At 34.5% G+C, this 26098-nt stretch overlaps 2 protein-coding genes across 6 annotated transcripts; one reads left to right on the top strand and one right to left on the bottom strand.

The window, feature by feature from the left end:
• Positions 1-344: 344 nt before the first annotated feature.
• LOC100881425 (coiled-coil and C2 domain-containing protein 2A) lies at positions 345-10284 on the top strand. Its single transcript, XM_003703330.3, has 8 exons — positions 345-2990; positions 3065-3219; positions 3296-6623; positions 6746-7057; positions 7140-7292; positions 7537-7605; positions 7863-8075; positions 10172-10284. The coding sequence occupies exons 1-3, from the start codon at positions 1352-1354 to the stop codon at positions 3833-3835; spliced, it is 2334 nt and encodes a 777-aa protein (XP_003703378.1). The 5' UTR covers positions 345-1351; the 3' UTR covers positions 3836-6623; positions 6746-7057; positions 7140-7292; positions 7537-7605; positions 7863-8075; positions 10172-10284.
• On the bottom strand, positions 3062-20302 carry LOC100880416 (very long chain fatty acid elongase 4). Of its 5 annotated transcripts, none has more exons than XM_012285312.2 (7): positions 20161-20302; positions 7814-7895; positions 7391-7578; positions 7154-7234; positions 6767-6938; positions 6355-6632; positions 3062-6238 (listed from the first exon to the last, which is right to left on the bottom strand). In XM_012285312.2, exons 2-7 carry the CDS (start codon positions 7890-7892, stop codon positions 6086-6088), a joined length of 951 nt encoding a protein of 316 aa, XP_012140702.2. In that variant the 5' UTR covers positions 7893-7895; positions 20161-20302; the 3' UTR covers positions 3062-6085. The 5 variants fall into 5 exon arrangements, with proteins under 5 accessions (XP_012140702.2, XP_012140700.2, XP_012140704.2 ...); XM_012285310.2 differs by lacking the exon at positions 20161-20302 and adding an exon at positions 11455-11975; XM_012285314.2 differs by lacking the exon at positions 20161-20302 and adding an exon at positions 9684-9816.
• Positions 20303-26098: the final 5796 nt, after the last annotated feature.

Raw genomic sequence — 26098 nt, 5'->3', positions numbered from 1 at the left:
ATTGATTTAAAGTATTATTTAATTTTAATTTGCATATTTTGCATATTTAGCACATTTTGATGAATTCATTTCATCTTTATACACTTCATCTAATTTTTGTAAGTGCTGTACAGTTTAATATGTTATAAATACATCAACATTTGCAGTAAACAATGAAAGAATTATTTATGTGTATGTTATTTAAAGATTTATTACCTTTCTACTTTTCTCATTAAATGCAAACAAAAATCGTACGTTTACATATGTATGTCATTCGTAATTTTTATAATAATTTATTTTGACTTCAGTGCTTCAAGAAAAGAGGTGTGTCTTGCAATAATAAATGAAATGAAAATTTCCGATTAATAATGCCAAAAAATATATTGCTGAAAAAATTAAAAGATTTCTGTCCGAAATTAAAGCGAAGAGTGCATATAAAATCGATACAGAAACTTCGACAGATTGATTATGCGTTGAATTGTAGTTGATCTACTTCCTGCCCATGAGCACAGACCGTATCCGCTCTCTACTCTTGATTCTGCGATCTCGCTTTATTGCGGTTTCTGACCTCCTTTACAGTTTCACGTCTCGTTCAATCTTCTTGAATTCCATAAAATCTTTTCAATGAAATTATGTAACAAATAATTTAAATTGTAATGAAATGACTTATTCAAGCCAGTAATGGTCATAAAATTTGGCTGCAGAGTATCTAAATAACGGAGTTAATAAATTGTGCGGTAAATATATAAATATGAATAGTATAACTTCAAATAAAATATGTACAAAAATTTGTAAATTTTTGGGCGATATATTTTTTTTTCTGAAGGTCTTCACAATGATATTTTAATTCTAATAATTAATGCACTAGAATAGTCGTACATTACTTATGCATAACCAGTAAAAGATAGTAGATTATGCATGTAGTACTGAGCAATAGTACATACTATACTTTTGAACGTATGCACATTTAGGTGTAATGTAGACTTCTTTTGGATGAAGTCTGGTGTGGAGGGAGATGTTCTTCTCCACACCACTTCACTTGCCACTAATTTTGGAAGATTCATATATATATAAATTATATATATTTTAAGAGCTTGTAAATTCCAAAAATTTTTAATTTTTAAATCCTCGATACAAACGAAATCGAACACACTTTCAAAGGCATTGAGTGATTTAAAATTTAAAGATGGCACTTACATCACATTTCCTGCCTATACGTTGCTAGGCAACGTTCCGATGCAAAAATATTAAATGGATGTAAATAAATATGCATATAAAATGGCAGCTACTATATTTGTACTTCGTGTAATAAATTTAAGTTGTTTTACTATAAAATAATAATGTATGTTGCACCAGTGGTGTATTAGTAAATATGTCCACACAAGACATCGATTTTATTAAAGGATATGCATTAAATACAGAAAATCAGCCAGAACAAAATCTGAGTCTATGTTCTGTACATCCTATTATAAGTCAAGATCACAAAACTAACGTTCTTACAACTGATAATAGAAATCCGCGAAAATTAAGCCAAAAAACGGACTTGGCTGAAGATGGATTATATGCATCTGACAGTCCTTTTATTTACAGTGACATTAGATTTCCCCAATTTAGTGACATGAAAATTGTGGAATATGAATCAAAGAATAAATATTATGGGAAACTTGTAGAAATTGTAATTCGAGAAGTTAACATCAACACGTTAACTGATGAAACAGTTGAAATAACATCTGTTTCTTTATTATTTAAAAAAAAGATTATATGCAAGGCAAATAGTCCCTTTAACAGAAAACTGCACAAATTATTAATTCGAAATAAGGAATGTAATAATCTTTCAATACAAGTACACATCAAAGGTGGGCAGTCCAGTATATTACCATTACCATTACCAAAGCGTAATGTTGAAAATAGTAAAGTTGAAATTGATTTTGCGATAAGTGATAATCTAGGTAAAATACATGCTGGTACAGTAATATGTACAGTTAATGTAAATAATTATGGGGAACACAATCAAGAACCTTACACATTTCAGGTGTATAAATTGAGTAATGATCCAAATGATCCTCAGAATAATTTGTCCTTACTTAGGCTACCCAAAAATATTTTTAAGAAAGAAGTAAAGTATTTTTTGTTGGAAGATCAAGCATTAACGTTTAATACAGATTTAGATGACATTGTTACAAAGAAAACCCAAACAGAAGAAGTAAAGTCACCAGATATAGTTGTTACAGAACAGCCTGCACTCTCTTTACTTGATACATTATTTAGAAACTTATTTCGAATTAAACAACCCCTAGAATCATCATCTGGAACCCGTAGACATCATACAATAGGGAAAACAATTTTGGCTGTTACCATTTTAAGAGGAATAGAAATACCAGTTAGAGAAGAATCAGCTCTAGTTCAACCTTTTATAGAAGTTGAATGGGGTAATACGGTTCATGCAACATCCATAGCAGATGGTCCAGCACCTGTATGGCAACAAACAGTGCAATTTGAGTTACCAAGACAGAATGATGAATATTGTATAAAATTTCGTTTGTATGATCTTCATCCTGTTTGGGGTCAGCAATGGTTAGGTGAAACAAGAATTCCTCTTGAGCATCATAGAAATTATCAAGAACTTGAACGATGGATTACACTATCACCTTTATTCAGTCCTGTATTACTTTTTGGCTATATACAGGCTAGTCCTGGTCAATCATGTACTCGAATTTATGTTTTAATTAAAATGGAACATCCTAATACTCCCAAATCTGTTGAAAATACTGCTACAAGTACATTACTAAAAGGTATTCAACGTTGTCTTGTTACACCATATAAAATTAATGGCTTAGAAAATCCAAAAGATGCTGCAAGAATGGTGATGTTTTTACCTTCATTACCAATTCATTATGGTCCAATTACACCACGTCAAGCATTAAATATAAGAAAAGTAGATCACTATGGAAGAGCAGCTTTACTAGCAGTGTTATTACAAAGCTTTGATTTACAAACATATGTTTTATTAGGTATGTAGTAATATTGTACAATTTAGATATTTTATTATATTAACATAAATACGAATTCTATAATAATATGATAGGTTCATCACAAATAAGTAAAGTGACTGCATTTGTTCTGAGTATCAGTAGTAATGGCATATATATGTTGTGGGATCCAGAAACTGGGAATTATCATAAATTGGATGATAGTCATTGTCCTTTAATGAAGGTTTCCCGTTTAATTAATCATTTTGGTGTTAGTATAATAATTTTCGAAATAAATTTGATTAAAATAATGTTAACTTTTCTTACTAAAGATGATGTCTTTATAGATATGGGAAAATTTGCAAAAATCCATTTTACCTCACAATCTGAAGTACGATGTGAAATCAAGTAAAGAGTGGCGACCCATTGATACTATTACATCAGGAAAAAGTGATCACAATGTACAAACACTTGAGATTCATATTACAGATGAAGATGTTAAGCAAATTAAAAGGACTGCTATGGATATAGAACAATGTTTAAAGGATAAATTGGCTCATTGGCGTAGTACAATTGGTTTAACAACTATATTTAATCGACATGCAACTGCTATTTTAAGAAGTTTCATGTCTAAGGTAGAACCTTTTTCAGAAATACAATTAGGAAAAAAAGACTTAAAACACCTATATAGAGCTTACCACATTCACGGTTTTGTGTTAAATAAACGCGAGTGTCCTGTAGATGAATTGTGCAAAGATTTATATGCAACAAAGGTTTATGATATTAATGGACCAGTTGAATTTGCTGTTGTATGTCACGTACAATCTTACATTGGTAAAATCTCCTCAATTTGGATAGCCATTATAATCCTTAGAAGCCATGATTAAATTATTTGACAATATAGTTTTATAATATGTAGGATATAATATTTGCTAACTATATTTATTTGTATATTTCTTTGAACTTAATAGTACAATGCGTGTAAAATATGTCAAATAATTACATTTTATCACATAGAAACTCTGCAAAAGCTATTTCTTCTAATAGAAATGATTAAATATGCGTGTTTATTAAAATTTCATATACAAAAGAGTATCTGACAAAAGATTGCATAAAAAGTGTAATTGAACAATGTGTTTTAAAATATTATGTAAAATCGCAATTTTTTGTCAGTAGTATCAAATGTAAAATGTATGAAGGTATTGAAAAATGTATAAAATTTCGGTAGATAAGCTAATCAGAATACTAACAACCACATAGAGTACTAAAATGTGGAATTAGAAATTCATAATACAAACGTATTTTTAACTCCTAATTAAGAAACAATCTTTCTAGTATCCGTTTGTTTAATTTTAATATATATTTTGTATCAAAATTGTTTGTTGTTCTTTAAAATATTGTATTTTTGGTATTATAGTTTTAAACAAAATTAGATACAAGAAACAAATATGTTTGTATTGGGAGAATTTTTAATTTGTTGTTCATACGTATAAGTAGTTATAATATACAATATACTTTTATCAAATTTTTAGTTTTGTTACATGCTATTTTGTATTTTCGTTATTCCACTGGAAAGGTTTGATGAACAGATGTCATTAGGAATAAACATAATGCATTTTTTTTTTCATTTTTACATTGCGCAGCAATGCTCTTTTTATAACAATTGTTTTTTACATATTGCGGCATTAATAAAATGCATTAACAATAATCTTTTGCCTAATAATTTTAAAAGTTTCAAACAAACAAACATTTATGAATGATTGCAATTCATTTCTTTGTAAACGATCACGACATTACACATCATAATTTGACGCGAAACCGGATTTAAATATTTTAATGAGAAAAATATTTGTTGGCGACTTTCAGTTTGATTTATTTCATATCAAATTGAAACAAAACGATATTTACCGTTGATTTATAAGCATGTTCGTGCCGTAAATAAACAATAAATCTTCAATTAAAATATACAATGTATATATTTTATTGTTCTAAACATCTGTTATCAATTTATTAAATAGAAGATTATTTACAAGTAATGTAAACATTAGACAATTGCAAAAATGCAAATCAATTTCTTTACAATATTTTCGATCGTGTTAGACAGGTATGTTCATTCGTTTAAAAAGATTGTAACATATCTAATATCACGACATGGTATATATTAACTATGTCCCGAGTGTGCAAATGTATAGGTACAACCTTATCGTGACCGGCATCATTTCAATCCTAATCTTATTTCTAGCACAAGAATAAAAACAGAAACTAAAGGCAGTTCCCGAGTCGACGATCAATTTTATTATTTTTTTTACAAGGCAGAGTTTACTCGTCGGTCACAAAAAGATCGCTTACTTCACGCTTATGCAATATTATCGTACTCGACCCCGTTGGATCTCGTACAATTCGCCTACTAACGACTAAACTGCTAACATACTCGACTATTTTGTATTTACAATACCCTGGACCAGCGATCCGTTGGACTTTGTGCTGCTGGTCCAAGAGTTCAAAAAATTGCAGGCCGGTAAGTTTGAAGTTGCGTGTATTCTTGCGCGCAATTTAGACTTCTGCTGCTTAAGAAGAAATGCAAGAGAAAAAGTATTTCGTTATTCGTCTTATTTGCCAGATTCTTTGTTTTAGAAATTTTCTTTGACATCTCTTTTACTTTTTCAGGTGAACTTGGATGCAATAGGCTTCTTTTAATTACGGGTCAGGGAAAAGCAGCCTTCCATTCTCGGTTTTGAGAGAATTTAGCATCTACAAACAACACACGAAGACTGCAAGAATATAATTTACAGTGAACCTAGAGGATCAATGAGGTTTTAATTCAGGATCTCCTAATGGCGACTAGTGAAACACTTTTTCCATTGTACTTCATTTGAACTGAGAAATCTAAATTGTACGCGAGCGCACAATTCGTCAAGGAAATATCGGTTTACGATTAAATATGACTTGAATAGTTACAACGTCCAGAACGTCGCCTATCGTGAACAAAGCGATTTGCAAGAACTAGAAACTTTGGCCAAATGAATTCCGGTTCCGGGTCATCTTACCAATAAAATAAGACTTTGTTTTCCCCTTATAATTATACAGCTTGCAATTCGACGACAATATTTTAATAGTGAATTTAGGAATGTATTATTTTATTGAGTCTTTTTGGATACACCGTTCGCATATCCGTTAACGTGTCCATTCGTAACATTACCGTTGCACACAGCTCCATCGGTAAGTTCTTTCTTCAATTGTGCGGCTGCTTTCATTTTCTCTAATTGCCTTTCCGCGTACGCCTTTTTACCCTGTACAATTAGATATGTGACGTGAATGGTTGTATCAAAAAGTTTGTACTATCGATTATGTTTATTTAAGTTTTGTTTAAAAAATATTGCGGTTTAATGTGTTTTAGATACATTACCTTAGCAATATACGCTTTGGCATAGAAGTTTCCGAATAAGACAATGAAGGAGATCATATAAATGACAAGAGCGTACTGCATCCAAAGTGGGAAGTCGCATCCTGATCGAATGCCGTTGATACCAAGAATCAAGGCAGTGGTGAACTGTATTAGCTGGAGAATTGTCAAGTATTTCTTCCACCAAAGATATTTAGTTACGGAGGGACCTAATGCTGCTAGACCGTAGTACGAGTACATGAGAACGTGAATGAAGCTGTTCACCATCGCTGGTAGGAAAGCTGAAAAATAGAAATTATTTTCGTGTCAAATTCTACTTTAATTGTTCGATAATAAGCGCATAAAATTAATAGGCAAGAATTCATATTAATTGATTACTGTTATCGTTCTATAGTTAATAAACACGGATACTTACTGGACCCGCTAGGAACCCACTTAATGCCGATCCACCACAACGAAAACATGGTGGAGTGATGGTACACATGAAGGAAGCTTAATTGATTATCCTTCTTTCGCAAGATGAAGAAAAATGTATCACAGAACTCTAGTAGTTTGCTGAAGTAGTACCACCAAACGGCATGAGCGATCTGGTGAGAAAAGAGTGTTGTAAAAGAAGGTATAAAATTTGTATGAACCCGTTAACACCCAAAGTTGCATATACGCTACATTTTCTTCATGAAGTACGCAATAGTGGACAAACTGCTCGGTTAATTATTTTATAATACAATAAAGAATAATATATTTTTGATCTTTGGGGATCAACGGGTTAATAAGATCAATATTTTTAGCATTTTCGACCTACTTGTAATTCATCTGGACGAGTCACATGCCTTATAGGTTGACATACGTAACTATAACGTAGCCTGGTGGACGCTACAAACAGCTGTAAATGATTTATGCAAGGATTAATATATTGATTGATGAACGAAGTGTAAGTTTAGGTACGAATCGATACTTTTACTTCCTCTAACGAGAGTAGTAATACCTATAAGGAGATTTTACTATCGTTTCATCTCTAATATGTATCCAAATAAGTTACCTGAATTGCAATGTACGCATTAAGAAGAGCCATCGCAAGGTTATATGGTACAAGTGCCCATGTAAGCTTGAAGGCTTTTCGATTTTTCATAACTTTCGGCCCAGCCCATACAATAAGTAAATACAACATCGTGTATATCAATGTAGGTTTTGGTGAATCGACCAAGAGCCATCCTCTCGTTCTTTCATCTACGATCACATTGGGCAATGACAGAGGTAAAAATAAAAAAGAATTTGTAACTTAGCTCTAGAATAATAACCTGAAGTCGCCAAATCACTCATATTAATATTATATTTAAATTCGTATTAAATTGTAAAATATATTTACATATTAATAAAAAATCTTGCCTAAAACTATTTAATTGGTTGACTTCAGATATTACTGTTCTAGGGTTTGTAAAGTCGACAAAATGTAGTGTCTTACCAGCAAGAGATAGCGTCCAGAGGTAGTAATCATAAACGTCATTTATTAGAGTTGCTGTGGAATTAATTATGCCCGCCATTGCCTGCAACAAAGTCGAAATAAGGATTGTTAGTTTTGGAATCAAGATTTCTTCAAACTAGCGAGCAGGAAATTCATAATACATTCTTTACACTTCGTGTATACCACCCGTGGAATATTTTCAACAGAAGAAATTGGAAACGGTCTAAAATGTATTCCATGATAGTAGACACCAGGGACATTCGTGAGTCTTATCTTTTACCGCAAACAATTATGTATTTCATCGTTAAGAACATGCAACTTTCTGCACATGCTATATAGGCATACATATTCTACGCATTCGTAAGGATTATTTTTATTTATACGATGAAGAATATTATAATGTATCGTTCATAATAGAGACATCGAAAATTTTGTGAAATTTCATGCTTGAAATTTCCACACTTTGCATGAAAATCCATCATTTGCGATTTTCTTGTGCAGATCACATTTTTGCATGGGTTTTCAAATTTAGGATTTTTTTATGTATGAAACTCATTTGATAGTGACTCTAGGAGTCTCTACGGCTATCTCAAATTCTGATTAAAAAAGATAAATCTGTAATTTGAATACATATGGCATACGAATGTACAGTAATATGGAAAGTGGATATTGGATTAAATTACTGTTAAAATCAAACAAAAGTATCGGGTGTAAGTGCGTGATCCTACTATCATTATACTGCGGTAAACGACTAATACCACGCACTTATGTTATCCGGTCGTTCACTCAAAGGTGGAAACGTTATATGTAACTTTCACGTTACCGGATAAACGAAATGCTATCTCCCGCTGTGTTTGCGGGAAAACATGTTTCGTAGGATCTTTCGAATAGGTTGATTTAGACCGGTTCGATGGTTCGATTGCATGGCTGGAATGTCTACTTTCATTTGCGGTTTAACTTCACCGTGAACTTGTTGCAAGTGCAAGTGTTCTATGATACATTCTCTTAGTTTTCATGCTTCTTGGCTTAACTCTTATATGGGCAATGATTACCATATTTTCATTAATCACTATCTGATTTCCGTATTTTCACTTTTTAAAAATATTGGTATATGTAGAAATACTTTTTGTATTACTATAAAGATAGCGCAGAACTCTTTTTTTGGACATTTGTAATTTTCAAAATGTAAATGTATGTACAAAGTATTAAAACCTCAATAGGAACCTCCTGCTCTATAGGAACCTCTATGCAGGTATTATTTAAAAAATTTTGTTTAGGGAAATTAAAATTAAATTCTTTAGTACAATTGTAGAATAAATTTTTGTTATATTTTATGAGGAAAAGGAAGTTCATATGGTTCCAGTAACGTAAAGCAAAATGGCACTTTTCACTCTCACTGATTGCACTTGGTAAACCTGTTGTATGCAATTAAATATATACGGAAATTGCTGTCAATTTAGAAAATTGCTTTTAACGTAAAACGTAACTGCTGTACTTTTTTTCAAAATTTCACACGTTTAAGTAAAGTACATAAAAAATAAGATTAACAAAATTGCTAACTATAAATAAGCTTAATGGCGCAATAAAATCTGAAAAATATTAGCTTGATATAAGTGCTTCAATTACTGAATATTTTTAGTGAAGTTAAGATAAAAAATTTCGTAAAGCGAATAAGATCAAATTGGTTTAATGTTAGAAAATCTTGAAGTTGTGGTGCGATGACGATTTTCAAACAGCTGCTCGACACGTAAATTGATCTCTTGGGAGAAAGTTCGATAAATCAAGTCATAATCTTTAGAAGTTGAGTGAAATCACCTACGGACGAGTTTTCTTTCTTATCCCGTGGAATGTAAAATCAATAATTTCATACTTTTTTGCACCTACGAACGCCTTAATACTCTTAACTCTACGTTTCACGCAAAACTGTGAAAGCAGATGATTCTGAAAGGGAAATACGGAAACGGAATTAAATATTCATTAGAGCATTATTTGCAATTCACACTTCAGAACAAAGAACAAATTTGTAATCGTACAATTATTCAAATTGAACAAATGACTCACTGATTTATACATTGAACCGAGTATAATTTGTATATACAGAGTGATAAGGAAAAAGTTAATTTGGGACAAATATTGTTGAACCTCTTGGAACATATTAATATTAATACCTGTTAACACTTGATCTTACGGAATACGTGATTTTTGTCGTACATTGAAATGATTTATGAACAAGAAAAGATAGACTTAGAATCGTGTTATTTCTATTCCTATTTGTACTGTTTACAAATTATGAATTAAGGGCAATATTCAAACTTTTAGTTATCAGACTTATAAAATTACTTTACTACATCGTCTTAGATTTCCATCAGTAGGTCCATCGATGCTTTGAAGAGAAATTGCAAAACGATATTCGTTATAACACTGAGGCTCGAAACGAAGGCAGCCATAAAGCAAAAGATAAAATTTTTAAAGTTACAAAAAAAACATACAACTGCCTTTTCACGATAATCCTTTCATCATCTTCGTGGGACATTAGAACCGGTAGATAGTGATTTATGGCCTCTACTATTCTAACACATCCGGACATCTGTCGAAGTCGAGCTACTTCAACTTCAAATCACTTCAAATATAAATAAATGTACTAAAAAATTGTAGACTTCAAAACTTTCTCCTTATAAATATGTAGAGCATTTGTGAGTTGTTTAGTTAAGGTACTCTAAATCACTTCAGGTACTTAGATATACAAATACAAAGATACGACTCAAGATGTTCAATATTTTTCAAGTTTTATTTGAAACGATTTGAAACTTTCTACAGGTGAACATATGGGAAGGAAACATTTCGAGTGTAAATTTATAAAGATTTTCGAGATTCTTTGAGGTACAATAATTCGTGATTCGCAACTCTCCTTCTTGAATGTATGAAATAGTTGGATGAGCGGTTTACCGACTCGGAGCTCCATAGTCCATCCCTAGTTCATTCACAACCCATTTAAAGCCTATTTGTAGCCTACCTTAGCGTTCCATATGTTTATATGGAGAAAGTTCTGAAATGCTTCGAATTATGAACGTCTTGAAAAATCTAATATTTATATTCATATTCGAAGCGCGGACTCATCCAAATTCATCAATGGTTCATCCATTGTAGCTCATCTGAGTATTCCATATGTTTGTAGGAGAAAGTTTTTTTCTTTGAATTTTATTTGAATGCAATCAGGCTTGAAAATTTTGACGCATTTATATATTCAAATTGCAACGTGATCTATCCATTCATATTCTATATGTCTAAGAAAATTAAATCACTTGGAACTTTCTTCGAGCTCCAGGGACTAAAAAATCATGACATATTCATTTTTATATTTCGAGCAATTGAAGTCTTAGCAAGTTTGCAAAAATATCTTGAAACTTTTTATAAGTTTGTATTTATATTCAAAGTTCTTTGCAATTCTCTATAACGTCTCCATGTCCCATTGAAGTACTCTATATATTTATACAAAGAAAGTTGTAAATCAGTCCCAAGTTCAATCGAACCCTACGAATCTAAGACGTCTTCCTATCGAAACGAATCGAAAGAAACCTACCCCTTTGTAACCCCAGAATCATCGCGCGATGCACCGAGTGCATCGAGAAAAGATCTCTTACCTTGAATGACCAGATCGACAGGAACTTAAGAGGCGGAACACTCACGACCCTTCTCGCCCGCGCAACTTCCTCAAGGTCCTCGTGCGACACCAATACAGGCAACTACTATTATTCGAGCAACTACAAAGAGTATTTCTTCACTGTCCCTGTAAATCTACTTTGGCTACGTATTATCAACGAAACGATAAAGGAACGCGATCCGTAGTGTGTCGTGACAGGTGACACCAGCGGAGGTGCCGCCAGAAAAAAAGGTCGTCGATTCGTTCGCGAGAGGAGGAGGATCGTGACACGACGAGGTCGATCAGCAAAGTGGCAGCGCCTTGTACCAGCTTCACCGGTGTGCTTTATAACTTTGGTCCTGCTTTGGTGTCGTTACAACGATATTTCCCCGGTGGTGTTCCCGGAGGTGGTACGATTTCCAAGACGTAAACGTGCAAAGGAGGCCAAAATCGTATGGTGGGGTCGATCGTGGGGATAGATCGTTCGGAATCGGTCAAGACAAGAACGATCCTCTTCGAGGCTGCGCATCCCACCCTAACTGTCTCCTCTTCTACCTCTCCGACTCGAGTCGCCCAACGAATCCCACCTATGGATATACCTCGACGTTTGTCCACCTCCACCGACTTGCCGCAATGAAAACGACTGTACGGTTTGTATAACACCGGCTACACGACGTCTTCGATGTGTCCTCGATTCCGAGGCGAGAGGCATAACACCGCATGGCACAGACATTTTCGGTACATGCGGCTCTACGGAACGTTTGAGACTTTCGGGAATCCCTCTGACCACGAACGGGAGAACGGTATCGAACGAGATCCAAGGTCGAGATGAGTAGAAATTTTTCTTTGAACTCGGCGATAGTGAATGCTCGAGGGAGACGAACATCAGCCGGAAGAGCCGTTGGGAGGATGAGGACTCGCGGCAGTGATAACATTGGTTCATGAATATTAGCGTGAATTATGATCGAATTTTAATCGCGTAGAAATTATACAGGACATATGGGCAGTTCGATATGTGGAGTAATTACTTCTTTATTCTAATTCATATATTGCAAGGTTTGACTGTAAATGATAGATATGCAAGATGCAAAGCTATTTATCACGAAATGAAGGAAAACGATAAAAATATGTAAATTGTGCAATGTGCGAAAACAGAAAAATGGTTTAAAGCATTTCTAGATAGAAGAAAATTACTTGATTACGTAGTCTATTTAATTGTTGAATAGGTACTCATGTAACGACTGTTTTTTATCGTACTGATAATGGTTTGAAGAAGTATCGTGCATTTAGTTAAACAGTTTTAGTGTATGCAAAGTATACCGTTCTGTTATCAGAAATCGGTATTGTGTCCTCATAATTTTTCATACTGAATATTTTAAAGATATACGATTGCATTAAGAAGCAAAAGAGATGCGAACTCGTACTTTAAGAAATTTATTCGAAATTTGCAGAACAAAGAAGGAAGCAGTATATAATCGAGAAGTAGAAAGACTACTGAAAAACTCATCAGCTGTTATTCTTTTGTAACGATTAAAATTTAGATTACGTGAGTCGTAAAATCCCATAGGATCCTAAACCTATTTTACGGCAGTTTTAAGAGAGACCTCGGGTGCGGATGTAAATATGGATCCAAGAGAAAGCGATGCAAAGCGTAAAAATCGTCTTCAGAGAGACAGATTAAAACGGGTCAGTGGTCCTTTAACTGTGAAACACGTTTCCAAATATTTTAATGTGTTGGTCCATGAACCACTAACGGCCTTTCACCTGCACCTTACTATTTCTTCGTAATTGAGTGGCTCGATTAAAATAGCGCCGAACAAAGTGGAATTGCCATTTTTCATTTTGAATCATTAACGACGACAATTTTCAACTCTCGCGAATAATTAACACATTAGCAGTTGTTTATATAGTCGTATACATGTGTTTTATAGCCGATACTCGATTACAATTGTAGATTTTTAATAGCTGTTTATATTTCGTATGAATTAAGCTAACGATACTTGTCAGAGCAACTTTCATTAACAACGATCTTTTTTCGATTCGATTTCGGAGCAAATTGGGGAGAAAGCGAAATGAAAGGTATGATAGAGTGTAATCTTAATCGCATTACTAATCGCATTACTTAAATACTAAGTAACAAATCTTTCAAATCAAATGTACTATCGAATAATTTTTTCGAAGCAATTTTAATTAAAAATTGATTCTCAATAATTTATTTGTTTAGTTAATTGATAAAGCAGGATGAAATGTTCACCAGAAGCTGTGTTATAAATAGATATTCGAAAAGAGAGAAAATTGCAAAAATATTCGATTAAAAGTTTTCGAATAATAGACAGATCTGCCTACGCATTCGGGGAGCGAGTACCATTTCTTCATTTGCATAAGAGTCATCAATCTGTTGTGAAACCTACTTCCTATGTATGCAAACAGTTTGTATATGCACATACATGTATGCGTTTAAACTTACATTTTTATCGAATTGATTGAGACCTCTTTCTGTATTTCGATTCTCTTTAGACGGAAGTAAGGGAAAACCTGTTTCGATTCATCTGGTTATTTAGTGGGCCGACTGGTTGGAACATTTTCTTTCAACGCGTGTATCCGTTCGATCGCATTGTTTTAATAGAAACCTGATGTACAATATTAATCTAATTTCAACTTCAAGGAAGAAAAATTACGGTGTCATAATCCATAGTTCATCTAGCAAATATTACTAAAAATCACCGAAGTCACAGATATTATCTTTTCTGTGGAAGTTTAACACTTTTTAAACGTTCAAAAACCATACACATTTTTCTGTCGTATTTGACAATTTGTCTTCTTTTTATCAATGTACATATTTTCACTGACAATGAGATCCTAAATAAACTTTTACAAATTGATTTTACGCGGAACTTTTACGCGGTCCTAAGTCCAGCTGACGTACATGTTAATACTAATATTAGAGATTGAATTTTTACCTTCACAACTCCATGAATGTAACGAGCTGTATCACTAATTACACTGCGTTAAGTAAAAGTTGCTATTATATTAATTTTTAACGATACTTCATTACAAACGGTATGTTATTGTTACAAGAAGCACCTTGAAACGAAAGTCAAAGGTCAAACGCAATAAAAGAGAACAGAGAAGCGCACGGTAGAATTCCAACAGTCAAGAGAGCAACTTTCATGCGACTCGTATGCACCCGAAAAAGTTAACAAACACAATATAGGTGGGTGTGAATGTCCACGGTATAGTTCGTGACGTTAATTCACCCTTTTTATCGTCTTTCAACAAAAGTCGGAGGCGGGAAAAAACGAGAGAAGGAATCTGGCTGCAGAAGGAGAAAGCGAGCCTGGGGGTTACCTGTACACACACTTGTTAGACCACTGTGCTCTTTTTCTTTTTCCTCTTCGTTTTTTCTTTCTTTCGGCTACGATTTTATTTTCTTTTCGTTTGATCTGCTTGGATCTCGGTCAAGGAAAGAGTTAACGGAAGTTCCGTTGCTAATTTGTCTTAGGATTTCGCATATTTTAGACGATAAGGAAGACAGGTTTTAATTTGATTCTCTGATATTTTTCGGTCAAATTAATTATTTAAATTCAGAGACTTTGAATTCTATTGAATCAGGTTCTAAGAATTCTTGGATTTCTACTTTCCTGGATTCCTAGATTCGTATATTCTTGGATTCTTGGATCTTTAGATTGCTACGTTAGATTCTAATATTTTAAATTCTATGTCCGCAGCTAGCAGCTCTGTTTAAGCTTAAAAATATGGACACATAAAATGACTATAGTTAGATACGGATTATTGTACAGTACCGTTAAATATTTTAGAGCTTATGTTAGTACCTCAAATACCCACAATCGAATGATTGTTTAAATTACTCCATCGTCAATTAGTCAAATTATTGAATCGAATGTCGCTGGAAGGAATTCTAAAAAATGTTCACACGAATAAAAGGAGATCAATAGAACCCAGATTCGCCTGGGGCAAACTTTCATCCGGATTTACCTCTTTTCCCCGTCTAGAGGTCATCCACAATACAGTGGAACAGGTGTCGTTTGTAATAATTATCAATGTGCCTTAAGCGATTATCAACCGGTAGCACCATCAGGGAATCCATTACGTTCAGCTCGTAATTGCGTTAACTTCTAACGATCCTAACCTCATTGCGTATGCATTCACTTTTTGGACTAATTGTAACCTTGACATAATGGTTCTCGATGTTCTAGGTTGCTCAAAATAACGAGATGAAACAATAAGTCAATCGTTTACAAATGAATTCCTAATTTCGTAGAGTAACAAAAAATTGAGTATCGATTATTTAATTTAAAAACCTGAGTATTGTTATATGCGTGCATTTCGAAGGATCATACGCTTGCAGCTAAACGTATGAAATACATTTGCAAAGCTTTAAAGTTTCTCTTCCTTAAAACGGTTAAAATACAGGTTTACACACCTAACAAATAAAGCTTATCATTATTACTACTATATTTCCATCGTGCGCGTTTGCATCTGTTTAATCCCGTTCAAAAACCGTGGTCCTCTAAGATGTCTTATTATACATAAAACGAGTAATATTCAAAAAAGTATATATCTGAAAGTTGTTCCAGGATCACGTGCTGGTTTTAGTGAAATATGCGTTCCAAGGATCGATCCTTATCGTTGATACACGATTATAAGGTTCCTTGATATGACACTCGCTGGCACACTTTAAACGAGCCATCAGGTAACACGGAAACGAATGTTACGGAATGTTGGCCAATGGAATCTATGAAATAATATTTGACGTGGTTGTCAAATATTTGCCGAGTCACAGACATTCCGAGAATCGATCATTGCATGTTCAACGTAAATACTATATTGTTTGAGCGATCCTCATCCTCATTAGTTATCAGAATCGTGTATTACAATCTATCAATGAACGACACCAACAGCTGTTGGTGATCGTGACCTAACATTGGCAAGCAAACGTTTAACTCGGTAGCGTTTATTTTGACGTGTTAGAATCTAAAACAATTTTCTTTTGAGTTTGTTATTTTCTTCTTCTTTAGTTTGTTATCGATTTCCTTTGTAGAAAGGTAGTTCTGAATTGTGGCGTTAATAAACTTATTAATTACTCTGTTAAGTTAGATTAGGTTGGGTGATGTATTATAGGGTAGGTATATATTAGGTTAGGTATTATTAATTACTATCACTCATTGTGACGTTGTGTATTTTCACACGGTATTTTGACGTGTTAGAATCTAAAACAATTTTCTTTTGAGTTTCTTATTTTCTTCTTCTTTAGTTTGTTATCGATTTCCTTTGTAGAAAGGTAGTTCTAAATTATGGCGTTAATAAACTTATTAATTACTCTGTTAAGTTAGATTAGGTTGGGTGATGTATTATAGGGTAGGTATATATTAGGTTAGGTATTACTAATTACTATCACTCATTGTGACGTTGTGTATTTTCACACGGTATTTTGACGTGTTAGAATCTAAAACAATTTTCTTTTGAGTTTGTTATTTTCTTCTTCTTTAGTTTGTTATCGATTTCCTTTGTAGAAATTGTGACGTTAATAAACTTATTAATTACTCTGTTAAGTTAGATTAGGTTAGGTGATGTATTATAGGGTAGGTACATATTAGGTTAGGTATTACTAATTACTATCACTCATTGTATCGATGTGTATTTTCACACGGTATTGGTTCGCATTTATTTATTGCATCTTGTATTTACTGCGAGTGGCGACGTGCCTCATTTTCCCATCCAGTTCTGACTTAATTTATAGCCTACATATACGTCACATATGTCGCGTATATCTTTAACAACTACTTAATAGTATGCTAATCATTATAATTCATATTAAAATATTCCTTACATCGAATAACATTTAAAAAGTTACCGATAAGATATACTGCATGGAAATTTATTATTTTATTTTTTTATCTAAACCGTTAATTTCTGGAATAGATGCCTTCCTTTTATTACAAGCATTCACGTATAAGTACCGTCATTTTTGGAATGATATCAATTTCTTATAGCATCGATATTCTTTCAATTTCACTAGCATTAGAACACTGTATTCGAAATGTTCTTTTAAAGTGAATAATTAGTTTTTTGCTAGACTTTCTATCAGCTGGTCCGATCAATAAAGTGCGAATCATTTCAACGATGATTTTTTACGTAAATTCAGGTATCTTAATCGCGAGTTTTATTGGTATAAATCTGAAATCCAATCTGATATAGACTACCAAGTGAAACCACTTTCCAGAGCAGTGCTCTTAGCACGATAGCCGATACCTGGCGATGACTCGCCTGAAACGAAGGGAAAAGTTGTTAGATAGAGAGTGGATGCATTTCCTTTCTCTCGAATCAACAAGTTTATCTCGTATCTGGCGCGATCATCTCTCACTTGCTGACTCGTTAGTCACAAATTGTCAAACGTTAATAAGATCATTAATTTCAATAATAATCTATTATAATATTCTTCATCTACTTCATGAGTGGCCTTAAATCTTGTTCTAAAAAATATCTATTATTAACATTTCAGAATATTCAGTTACTAATAAAATAAAAAATAAGCATATAACCTGTTATCTCAGATCAGTCTTGTAATTAATATGAAATTGGAAAGGCAATTTTTTTTTCTTCGATTCGTTATCAATTAAATCGACATTCTTATCATCGAACAGATATCGAAATAAAAAAATGTAGATCGATAACATTTATACGTGACGTTGATAAAAAACGGAGAAGTCACGTTACGCTATCTAAACGAACAAAATACGTTTCTAGCAATGTCAATGTCAACGTATGTGTCAATGCAGTAATTTACCCGGTGTTTTTCTTCAATTAAACTCATGACTGAGGGATCGGATGCTGGCTGGCACTTTCTTCTCTATATGCATGGTTCACCTCGATCACCTCACTTTCGAGGTCAATGTCTAGACTCCGGGAGATCAGAAATGGTATTCTGACATTTTGCATCAACACTTTCTTTAATCGTCATTTATATTTGTTTCATCATGCTTCACATCTTAATAACTTTATATTTAATTTAATAATAGGACTCTTGTTGTAGGAACCTTCAAACAAATTCCAATGCAAATCACTGCTGTGTGAAAGCATAATTTTTAATCTTTGCCCACGGCAATATAACGAGAGTTTAAAATAAACTTATTACTACTTCACTTAAATTCATACTTTCGATCAATAAATCAGTAGAAACTGATTATCATATTCTTCAAATCGAGTGTCAAATCTTTTATTCATGCATTTATATTTTTTGCAAACGATTCTTTTGAGATGCACGAATGTATAAATAAATTTATATTGGCGTTGAACGATATTCTCGTGTTATGTCGTATTTCAGAACTGTCATAATAAATTTATTTATTGCAACAAGTACAAAAAGAAAGACAGCTTTCTAATTACGACTTTCTTGTTTTGTAATCAGAATTAATGAATAAAATTCACAGCGATCAATTTCTAAATATTTAGTAATCAATCTTGTAACCGATCGATTGTTATGCTTTTACGGTTTCTTTCGTACAGTCTTGATTTTCGTTCTTTTCCCTGCGCGATTTCTCTGCATCCCGGTGTAACAGTCGTCGAAGAAGCAGCGAAAGTGAAATCTTAAATGCAAGTATAGCATGCAGAGCACGTGCATCTGGATCGTAATTCCACTTTGTTTACTATCGAGACTGTAATATTCTATAAATAACGTTTAAAGATAATTGAAGGGTGAGAAAAAATAACTTTCAACGAGCGAAGAAAATGACATATTAGACTGCTGACGATAAAATGGCTGAATTATTCAGCAAACTTTCGACTACAACTTTCCTGAAAATATTCACCGATCAAATCGGCATTCTTACAGCTGTGAATTGTTTAAAATCGAGGAAGAATGTTAAAATTAATTTTTATAAAAATTATTTACGTTGGTATACGAAGTTAAAAAAAAGGAGAAAGATTTGTATAATAATTTAAGTTGTATAATAATCTAATTCGAAGTTTAAAATATAAGCGAGAATTTGATGAAGATACATGCCCGATAAATTTGAAAGTTGAAAGACACAGATAGTGTATCTCGGTACAAGCAAAATAACTAATGGCCTAATACAATCGATTAGCAGCGATTGGAAACAATAACGGTATTACATCGATTCACGAATTGTACCGTATCGATCATGTACGCCGAATAAGGCCGGAGAAAGTTTAAGCATGTTTCTATATAAACGCAATCGTGAAACGTTTAAATCGTCTTAGTAACGTTAATTAAAAAGAAATTCTTGTGAAATTTCAAACTTGATTTTCGCTTTCGCGGCGGTCTTTCATTGTCAAGGATATAACACATCAAAATGTGAAGAGCGAAAAAGGTAAAAAGATGACACGAATATAATTGTGTCTCATCACCGTAAGTATTTTGTCTAGACATTTCACTCTTGGAACTTTAGAAATAAGGTAGGATTTTCGAAATCCTGTAGATTTTAAAGCAGTCGGTGTAATAATTTGAACCGCTAGTCTCGCACAGTCACAAAGGTTAATGCTCTTTCGTTCGATACCCACCCTAACACCCACACTCGAGCTTTAATTTCATCGTTTTGTTCTCCTTTCAGGTTTACTACTTAACCTTACAAGAAAATATAAAGAAGTATATTCGAAGGATACGAAGAATCTGGTGTAAGATCGAATGAACGTACGAAGACAATCAGCAAAAGATAAAATAACTCACCGTCAGCTTTAAAATGTCTCGCAACTCATCTCAGGAACATTGACACTGCCCGATCAAGTCAAGGACCTCTCTGGAACCACGAGATCTCGCATCGTTCGAGCAAGATTTCACCGAAACTCTCGATTAATCGTCCCGAATCGGTTCGCGTAACGTTTATCACGTACACGGTTAATTAGTTTTCACCTGGACCTCGTCACTGGACCAGTTTCATCGCTATATTTCGTGGAAAACACGGCGGAGCGATGCTGTTTCAGCTTCCTCGAACTCAGAGGGTGCAGGCGCCGGCCGGCCGCCATCATAGAAATCAATACAACCCTTAAGGGGAGCTTATGTCGCGTGAGATTTGATCAAACGCGCACGATTTAGGCTCATCGTCATTTTTACATTGACCTTCAACGAATTAATTTGTAATTTCACTAATTCTGTCCTTGAGATCAGATTAATTCTATAATTATCATTCAGGTATCATGGTTATACAAAAACTTTTCGAGCAGTATGTCACTGTTTCAAGAAATAATTGTTCATTTTCTATGTCACTGTTTTTCTAAGCTCCAAAACCTAAGCTTTTCTAAGCGAGTATAGTATTAATTAACAAAGAGTAAACTGTTGCAGTTTATTGCAAATAAACATGAAAGCCACCACACGTCATTATTTTCGAATATATTGCAACATAGATAAAGTCGATGAACAATAAATATGTTAATACATGGCCTATTTCAGCGAACCGTTTGAAACACTTTGTAGAACAAATAATTCAAGAGTTATTTCGAACTGTCATGTTCAGACTCACCCTGCATAGCAGAACGAAGTTGAAGACGACTTTGATTTATGTGAAATTTCTTGGATACTCTTTGCTACCGGCTACTTCCTATTTATGGCCATCCTCTCCATTCGGATCCCTAGCACTATTCGGTTCTCGTTTATGTTTCGAACACGACACGATTTCTACGATAATTAGTCCTCTCGAGAATGTTAAAGTTTTTGTTACGCGTGAAACTGACCGGCAAGAAGTTCGTACAAAAATCAGGAAGCAACACGTTGAAAATTATAGCGCAATCAGGAAGAATTTGTTGTTTTCTAATTCGAAATTACGGAACTGCTTTTCTTTTCGAAGGTTGAGAATTAGTTCCTCAAAGTTTAATGAAGTCTTTTGGATACGAGTTTGATAATTAATGATGAATGACAAATATGCAGGTAGATACTGTGTTTTCTTCTGTGTGTATAAATTAAATAACACTAGAAATACATTTCCTCTTATGTGTATAAATTAAATAACACTAGAAATACATTTTCTTCTGTGTGTATAAATTAAATAACACTAGAAATACATTTTCTCCTATGTGTATAAATTAAATAACACTAGAAATACATTTCCTCCTGTGTGTATAAAATAAATAACACTAGAAATACATTTTCTCCTGTGTGTATAAATTAAATAACACTAGAAATACATTTCCTCCTATGTGTATTAATTAAATAACACTAGAAATACATTTTCTCCTAAGTGTATAAATTAAATAACACTAAATACATTTCCTCCTATGTGTGTAAATTAAATAACACTAAAAATACACTTTCTTCTATGCGTATAAATTAAATAACACTAGAAATATATGCATATAGGAAGATATTGAAAGGCAGGAAGTTAAAAAATTTTTAAACCTAGGACTACTTCTAGCAACATTTGAATCTGGATGTATTTGAACCTAGATATGTGAAGACAGACCTAAAGATAATGAATTTAAATGAAATTAATACACCTGTACACCGAACAAATTAAAGGAAGCTACTTACAAAGTATAATCGTTAGCACAAGTTGCATATATGCATGAAGTATTAATTTCTAATTAGCTTCTTCTAAAGACTTTATCGCACTATCTATCTAGGACATCGTGAATCGTTCAACCAGAAAAGTGGAGTGGCACTTCGGTAACCTTTACAAAGGCCTTCAATGAAAATAAAATTGTATGGGAGTTTTTGCCACATACGAAGTTTCACTGATCCTTTCGACTACGTTTCTTATTAAGAAGTTAAAAGAAGCTTACGTTTGCTATTATTCGTAAACTACTAACTGTATCTGGCGCACGCGTAAGAAGAGCATAAATCGTGTTGTTCTAAAAACCACGGTAGATAGACTCAAACAGCTTATAACAGTAGTAATTTATTTTTAAATGTGTCTCACATGGTAAGAAATATGTTACAGAAGAATACAAAGTATGCTGGATTTCCTTGACAGTTTATGTGCTGTTATCAATTTTTCCTTGATGACCTTTGATGCGGGGAGAAAGTGAACGCTTATGCGTTCGTTTTATGGCTTTCCAATTTTCGATTCACTTAAATAAAGTAATTATAAAACACGATGATAGAACTTCACAAGGTAACATAAATTATACATAGTTCTATAATTGTGTACAAAGAGCAACGAAAGTAATAAGATCAAATGAAATCTAATTATATCAAAGAAAATTTTAATCGAGTGCTAATATCGCAAAAACAAATCGATTTTCCAACATCAAACACGGTCACCTAAGCCTGTTTGCACGTTCGCGACTTTCTCTGATATAAAACGCGTTCATTGCACCCACCGAAAAAGACTAAATTAACAGATAGATTCAGCAGTGCCTCATTTATTCACGGCCACGGAAATAAAACAGTTGATATACGATATTACAAGGAAAGTTTTCTTGATATCGTTGCACTTTTCCCGTCGTTCGTTAGGGAATCTTACGCTACGAACACTTTTCCTTATTAGAGAATTGGTATCCGGTTGTTGGTAACACTAGAAAACTACATCCGTGCAACGGTAAAAAACCTCACGTAATTAGTGACAATAGTCCAGCTAAGATCTCTTATGTGGAGAGGTTTGTCGCAAAAACGTTCTTCAGAGCCATTAGGTTTTCGTGGACGTTAATAAGAAATACAATATTTAAAATGTACATGTGAAACATTCTCAAATTGGTGACTTATTCCGTTATTCCTACGTCCCAATATGTTCTAATGTCTTCACATTTTGGTAGTACAATGTTCAGATCTCTTTGCGTCACATCTGATATTCCTATGTCTGATATCTCTACACGAGGATATTCCTACGTTTCCATATGTGTATGTTTCGATATCTCTACGTCCTGATATCTCTAGATTTTGATACTCTTATGTTTCGATCTCTCTACGTCACATCTGATGTTACCACGTCTGATATCTCTACATGCGGATATTCCTACGTTTCCATATGTGTATGTCCCGGTATCTCTACGTCCTGGTGTCCTCATGTTTGATATTCCTGTGTTTCGATCTCTTTATGTCACATACTGCTACGTCATATGTATTTACGCGTCGGTATCTCTACTTTTGGATATCCCTACGTACCAATATCCTTACGTCTTAGTAGTGTTATATCTCGATATCCCTACGTTCTAATGTACCTACGTCCTAATAGTGCTATGTCCCGATATTCTTACGTTCCAAAATACTTGCGCCCTAACAGTGCTGTATCCCGATATCCATGCGTCTCAATATACCTACGTCCTAACAGTGCTTTATCCCGATATCTATACGTTCTAATAGTGTTATATGTTGATATCCCTATGTCCCCATATCCCTACGTCCCGATATTCCTACGCCCCAGTATCCTTACGTCCTAATAGTGCTATATGTCGGTATCCCTACGTCCCCATATCCCTACGCCCCAGTATCCCTACGTCCTAATAGTGCTATATGTCGGTACCCCTACGTCCCCATATCCCTACGCCCCAGTATCCCTACGTCCCCATATCCCTACGCCCCAGTATCCCTACGCCCCAGTATCCCTACGTCTCCATATCCCTACGTCTCCATATCCCTACGCCCCAGTATCCCTACGCCCCAGTATCCCTACGTCCCCATATCCCTACGCCCCAGTATCCCTACGTCCCCATATCCCTACGCCCCAGTATCCCTACGCCCCAGTATTCCTACGTCCCCATATCCCTACGCCCCAGTATCCCTACGCCCCAGTATCCCTACGTCCCCATATCCCTACGCCCCAGTATCCCTACGCCCCAGTATCCCTACGCCCCAGTATCCCTACGTCCCCATATCCCTACGCCCCAGTATCCCTACGTCCCCATATCCCTACGCCCCAGTATCCCTACGTCCTAATAGTGCTATATGTCGATATCCCTACGTCCCCATATCCCTACGTCCTAATAGTGCTATATGTCGATGTCCCTACGTCCCCATATCCCTACGTCCCAATATCACTACGTCCCCATATCCCTACGTCCCAATATCCCTACGTCCCAGTATCCCTACGTCCTAATAGTGCTATATGTCGATATCCCTACGTCTCCATATCCCTACGTCCCAATATTCCTAAATCTCAATATCCCTACGTCCCGATCTCCTCACATTCCAGAAGACAATTATCTTCAGATTCCGACATTCTTAGACCCCAAAGCCCCTAAACCCCAATATTTCTAGACCCCCATATGGAAAGTCGCAGAAGCAGTAATATTAACCTGCGGCGTTATATTCGCTGTAGAAAAAAATGCATATTAAGCACGCAACTTTTACGTTTACCGTGAGAGAAGCTTAAATGGGACAAACTGTGGAAGACTATACAAGATGACTTTCTATCTACTAGCTTTTTTTGCTAACCACTGACAGTTTGTTCTTACGCCTACGCAATCATAGAACGTAATGCCTCCTTACAGTATCGTGTATGTTAATTTTATTGTCCTTTTTCAAACAAGAATATTGCTGAAGGTTTTGTACTTCTTTGTCACCATACCCAAACTTTAATAAACAGTTTAAATCACTGGACATGCTTTCATGCTCCAGATGCATGAAATTTTTAATTCAGTCATTGACACGAGTAAAGTTATTTCAGGAATGAAGTGAACTCGTTTATTTCCGATTAAAAATACAATAAACTCGTAAACCTACAGGTCAATTTTTATAGCTTTACAAGTCGTATCACGAGGATCTTAATTAAGCAATCTATTTAAGGCGTGAAGACTCGTAAATTATTCTAACGTTTCTATCTATCATACCTGTTAGAACCTCGTCGTTAGATAAAATAAATCATTCTTTTCTTTGTTTTTCACGAATTTACGATTTAAATCGATGAACCTCAATAAATACCGACGCCTCGTAATTTAGTGTCATCAAGATCCGCCATAAAACTTTTATTACTTTATTTCGACAAATTCTTCAAAACTGTTTATTCCTTTAATGAACAGAATACATAAAGTTAAAAAGTGGTGAAACCTCTAATTTCGGTGTCTTAATTGATTTTATAGCTGCTTCCGCAAATATTCGTCTAGTCACTGCTTTCTTCGTAGCCGGCAGCTAGGAAGCAAAGTATGAATGATTAACTGTTTTATAAAATTATTTTATCATGTATGATATTACATGCATTGAGTCGTCACGCTTTAAATTCTCATATTCTTTCTTCGCGCACTGTGTTTGCCGTACTATGACCACGTGTTCATGACCATGTATGACCACGTATCACCCCGTATATGTCTCAGCAACGTAAGGAGATCATTTTCCAAATACAGTTCCTCCCTGAAATTACGAGATGACGAAGAGTGACGGCGCAAATCGAGGGAAAAGTGTAGAAGTACTCATCGAGGTCGTCGATCGAGGTCGAGTTCTAGACTAGTGACGTCTAATCCTGGTGCATGTGGATGATGCTGGTACCGTTGTCCACTCATAAAGGTCAAATCCTGGAGAGGGGATCAAAGGATGAAAAAGAAGAGTCTGTACACGAGATCGGAATCTCGGTCTCTGTTCAGTCTGATGGTGTTTAGAGACGCCTCTTTCAGACCTTACTCTCTCTGGTCTTTTTCTTCCTCCTTTCGATATTCGGTTACTGTTATACGGGGTAAAGGCGTCTCTCTAGGCATCTCTCTCCGTAATAAATGGTTATCGTGTAAAACGTTCCTCTCTGAAAGTC

This window comes from Megachile rotundata, chromosome 5, assembly GCF_050947335.1.
Source record: "Megachile rotundata isolate GNS110a chromosome 5, iyMegRotu1, whole genome shotgun sequence".
In the NCBI taxonomy this organism is placed as follows: domain Eukaryota; kingdom Metazoa; phylum Arthropoda; class Insecta; order Hymenoptera; family Megachilidae; genus Megachile; species Megachile rotundata.
This window is presented reverse-complemented; position numbering and strand designations above follow the sequence as displayed.

What these genes read in the sequence shown, in the direction of transcription:
- LOC100880416 (XM_076531823.1), bottom strand. Translation starts at nt 8,073, where the DNA reads ATGTCCCTGGTGTCTACTATCATGGAATACATTTTAGACCGTTTCCAA. An exon ending in CTGGACGCTATCTCTTGCTG is followed by an intron (nt 7,579 to 7,813) that starts GTAAGACACTAC and finishes ATGTGATCGTAG; the next exon opens with ATGAAAGAACGAGAGGATGG. An exon ending in CTCGTCCAGATGAATTACAA is followed by an intron (nt 6,939 to 7,153) that starts GTAGGTCGAAAA and finishes TTTTCTCACCAG; the next exon opens with ATCGCTCATGCCGTTTGGTG.
- LOC100881425 (XM_003703330.3), top strand. Translation starts at nt 1,352, where the DNA reads ATGTCCACACAAGACATCGATTTTATTAAAGGATATGCATTAAATACA. An exon ending in ACAAACATATGTTTTATTAG is followed by an intron (nt 2,991 to 3,064) that starts GTATGTAGTAAT and finishes ATAATATGATAG; the next exon opens with GTTCATCACAAATAAGTAAA. An exon ending in GTTTAATTAATCATTTTGGT is followed by an intron (nt 3,220 to 3,295) that starts GTTAGTATAATA and finishes ATGTCTTTATAG; the next exon opens with ATATGGGAAAATTTGCAAAA.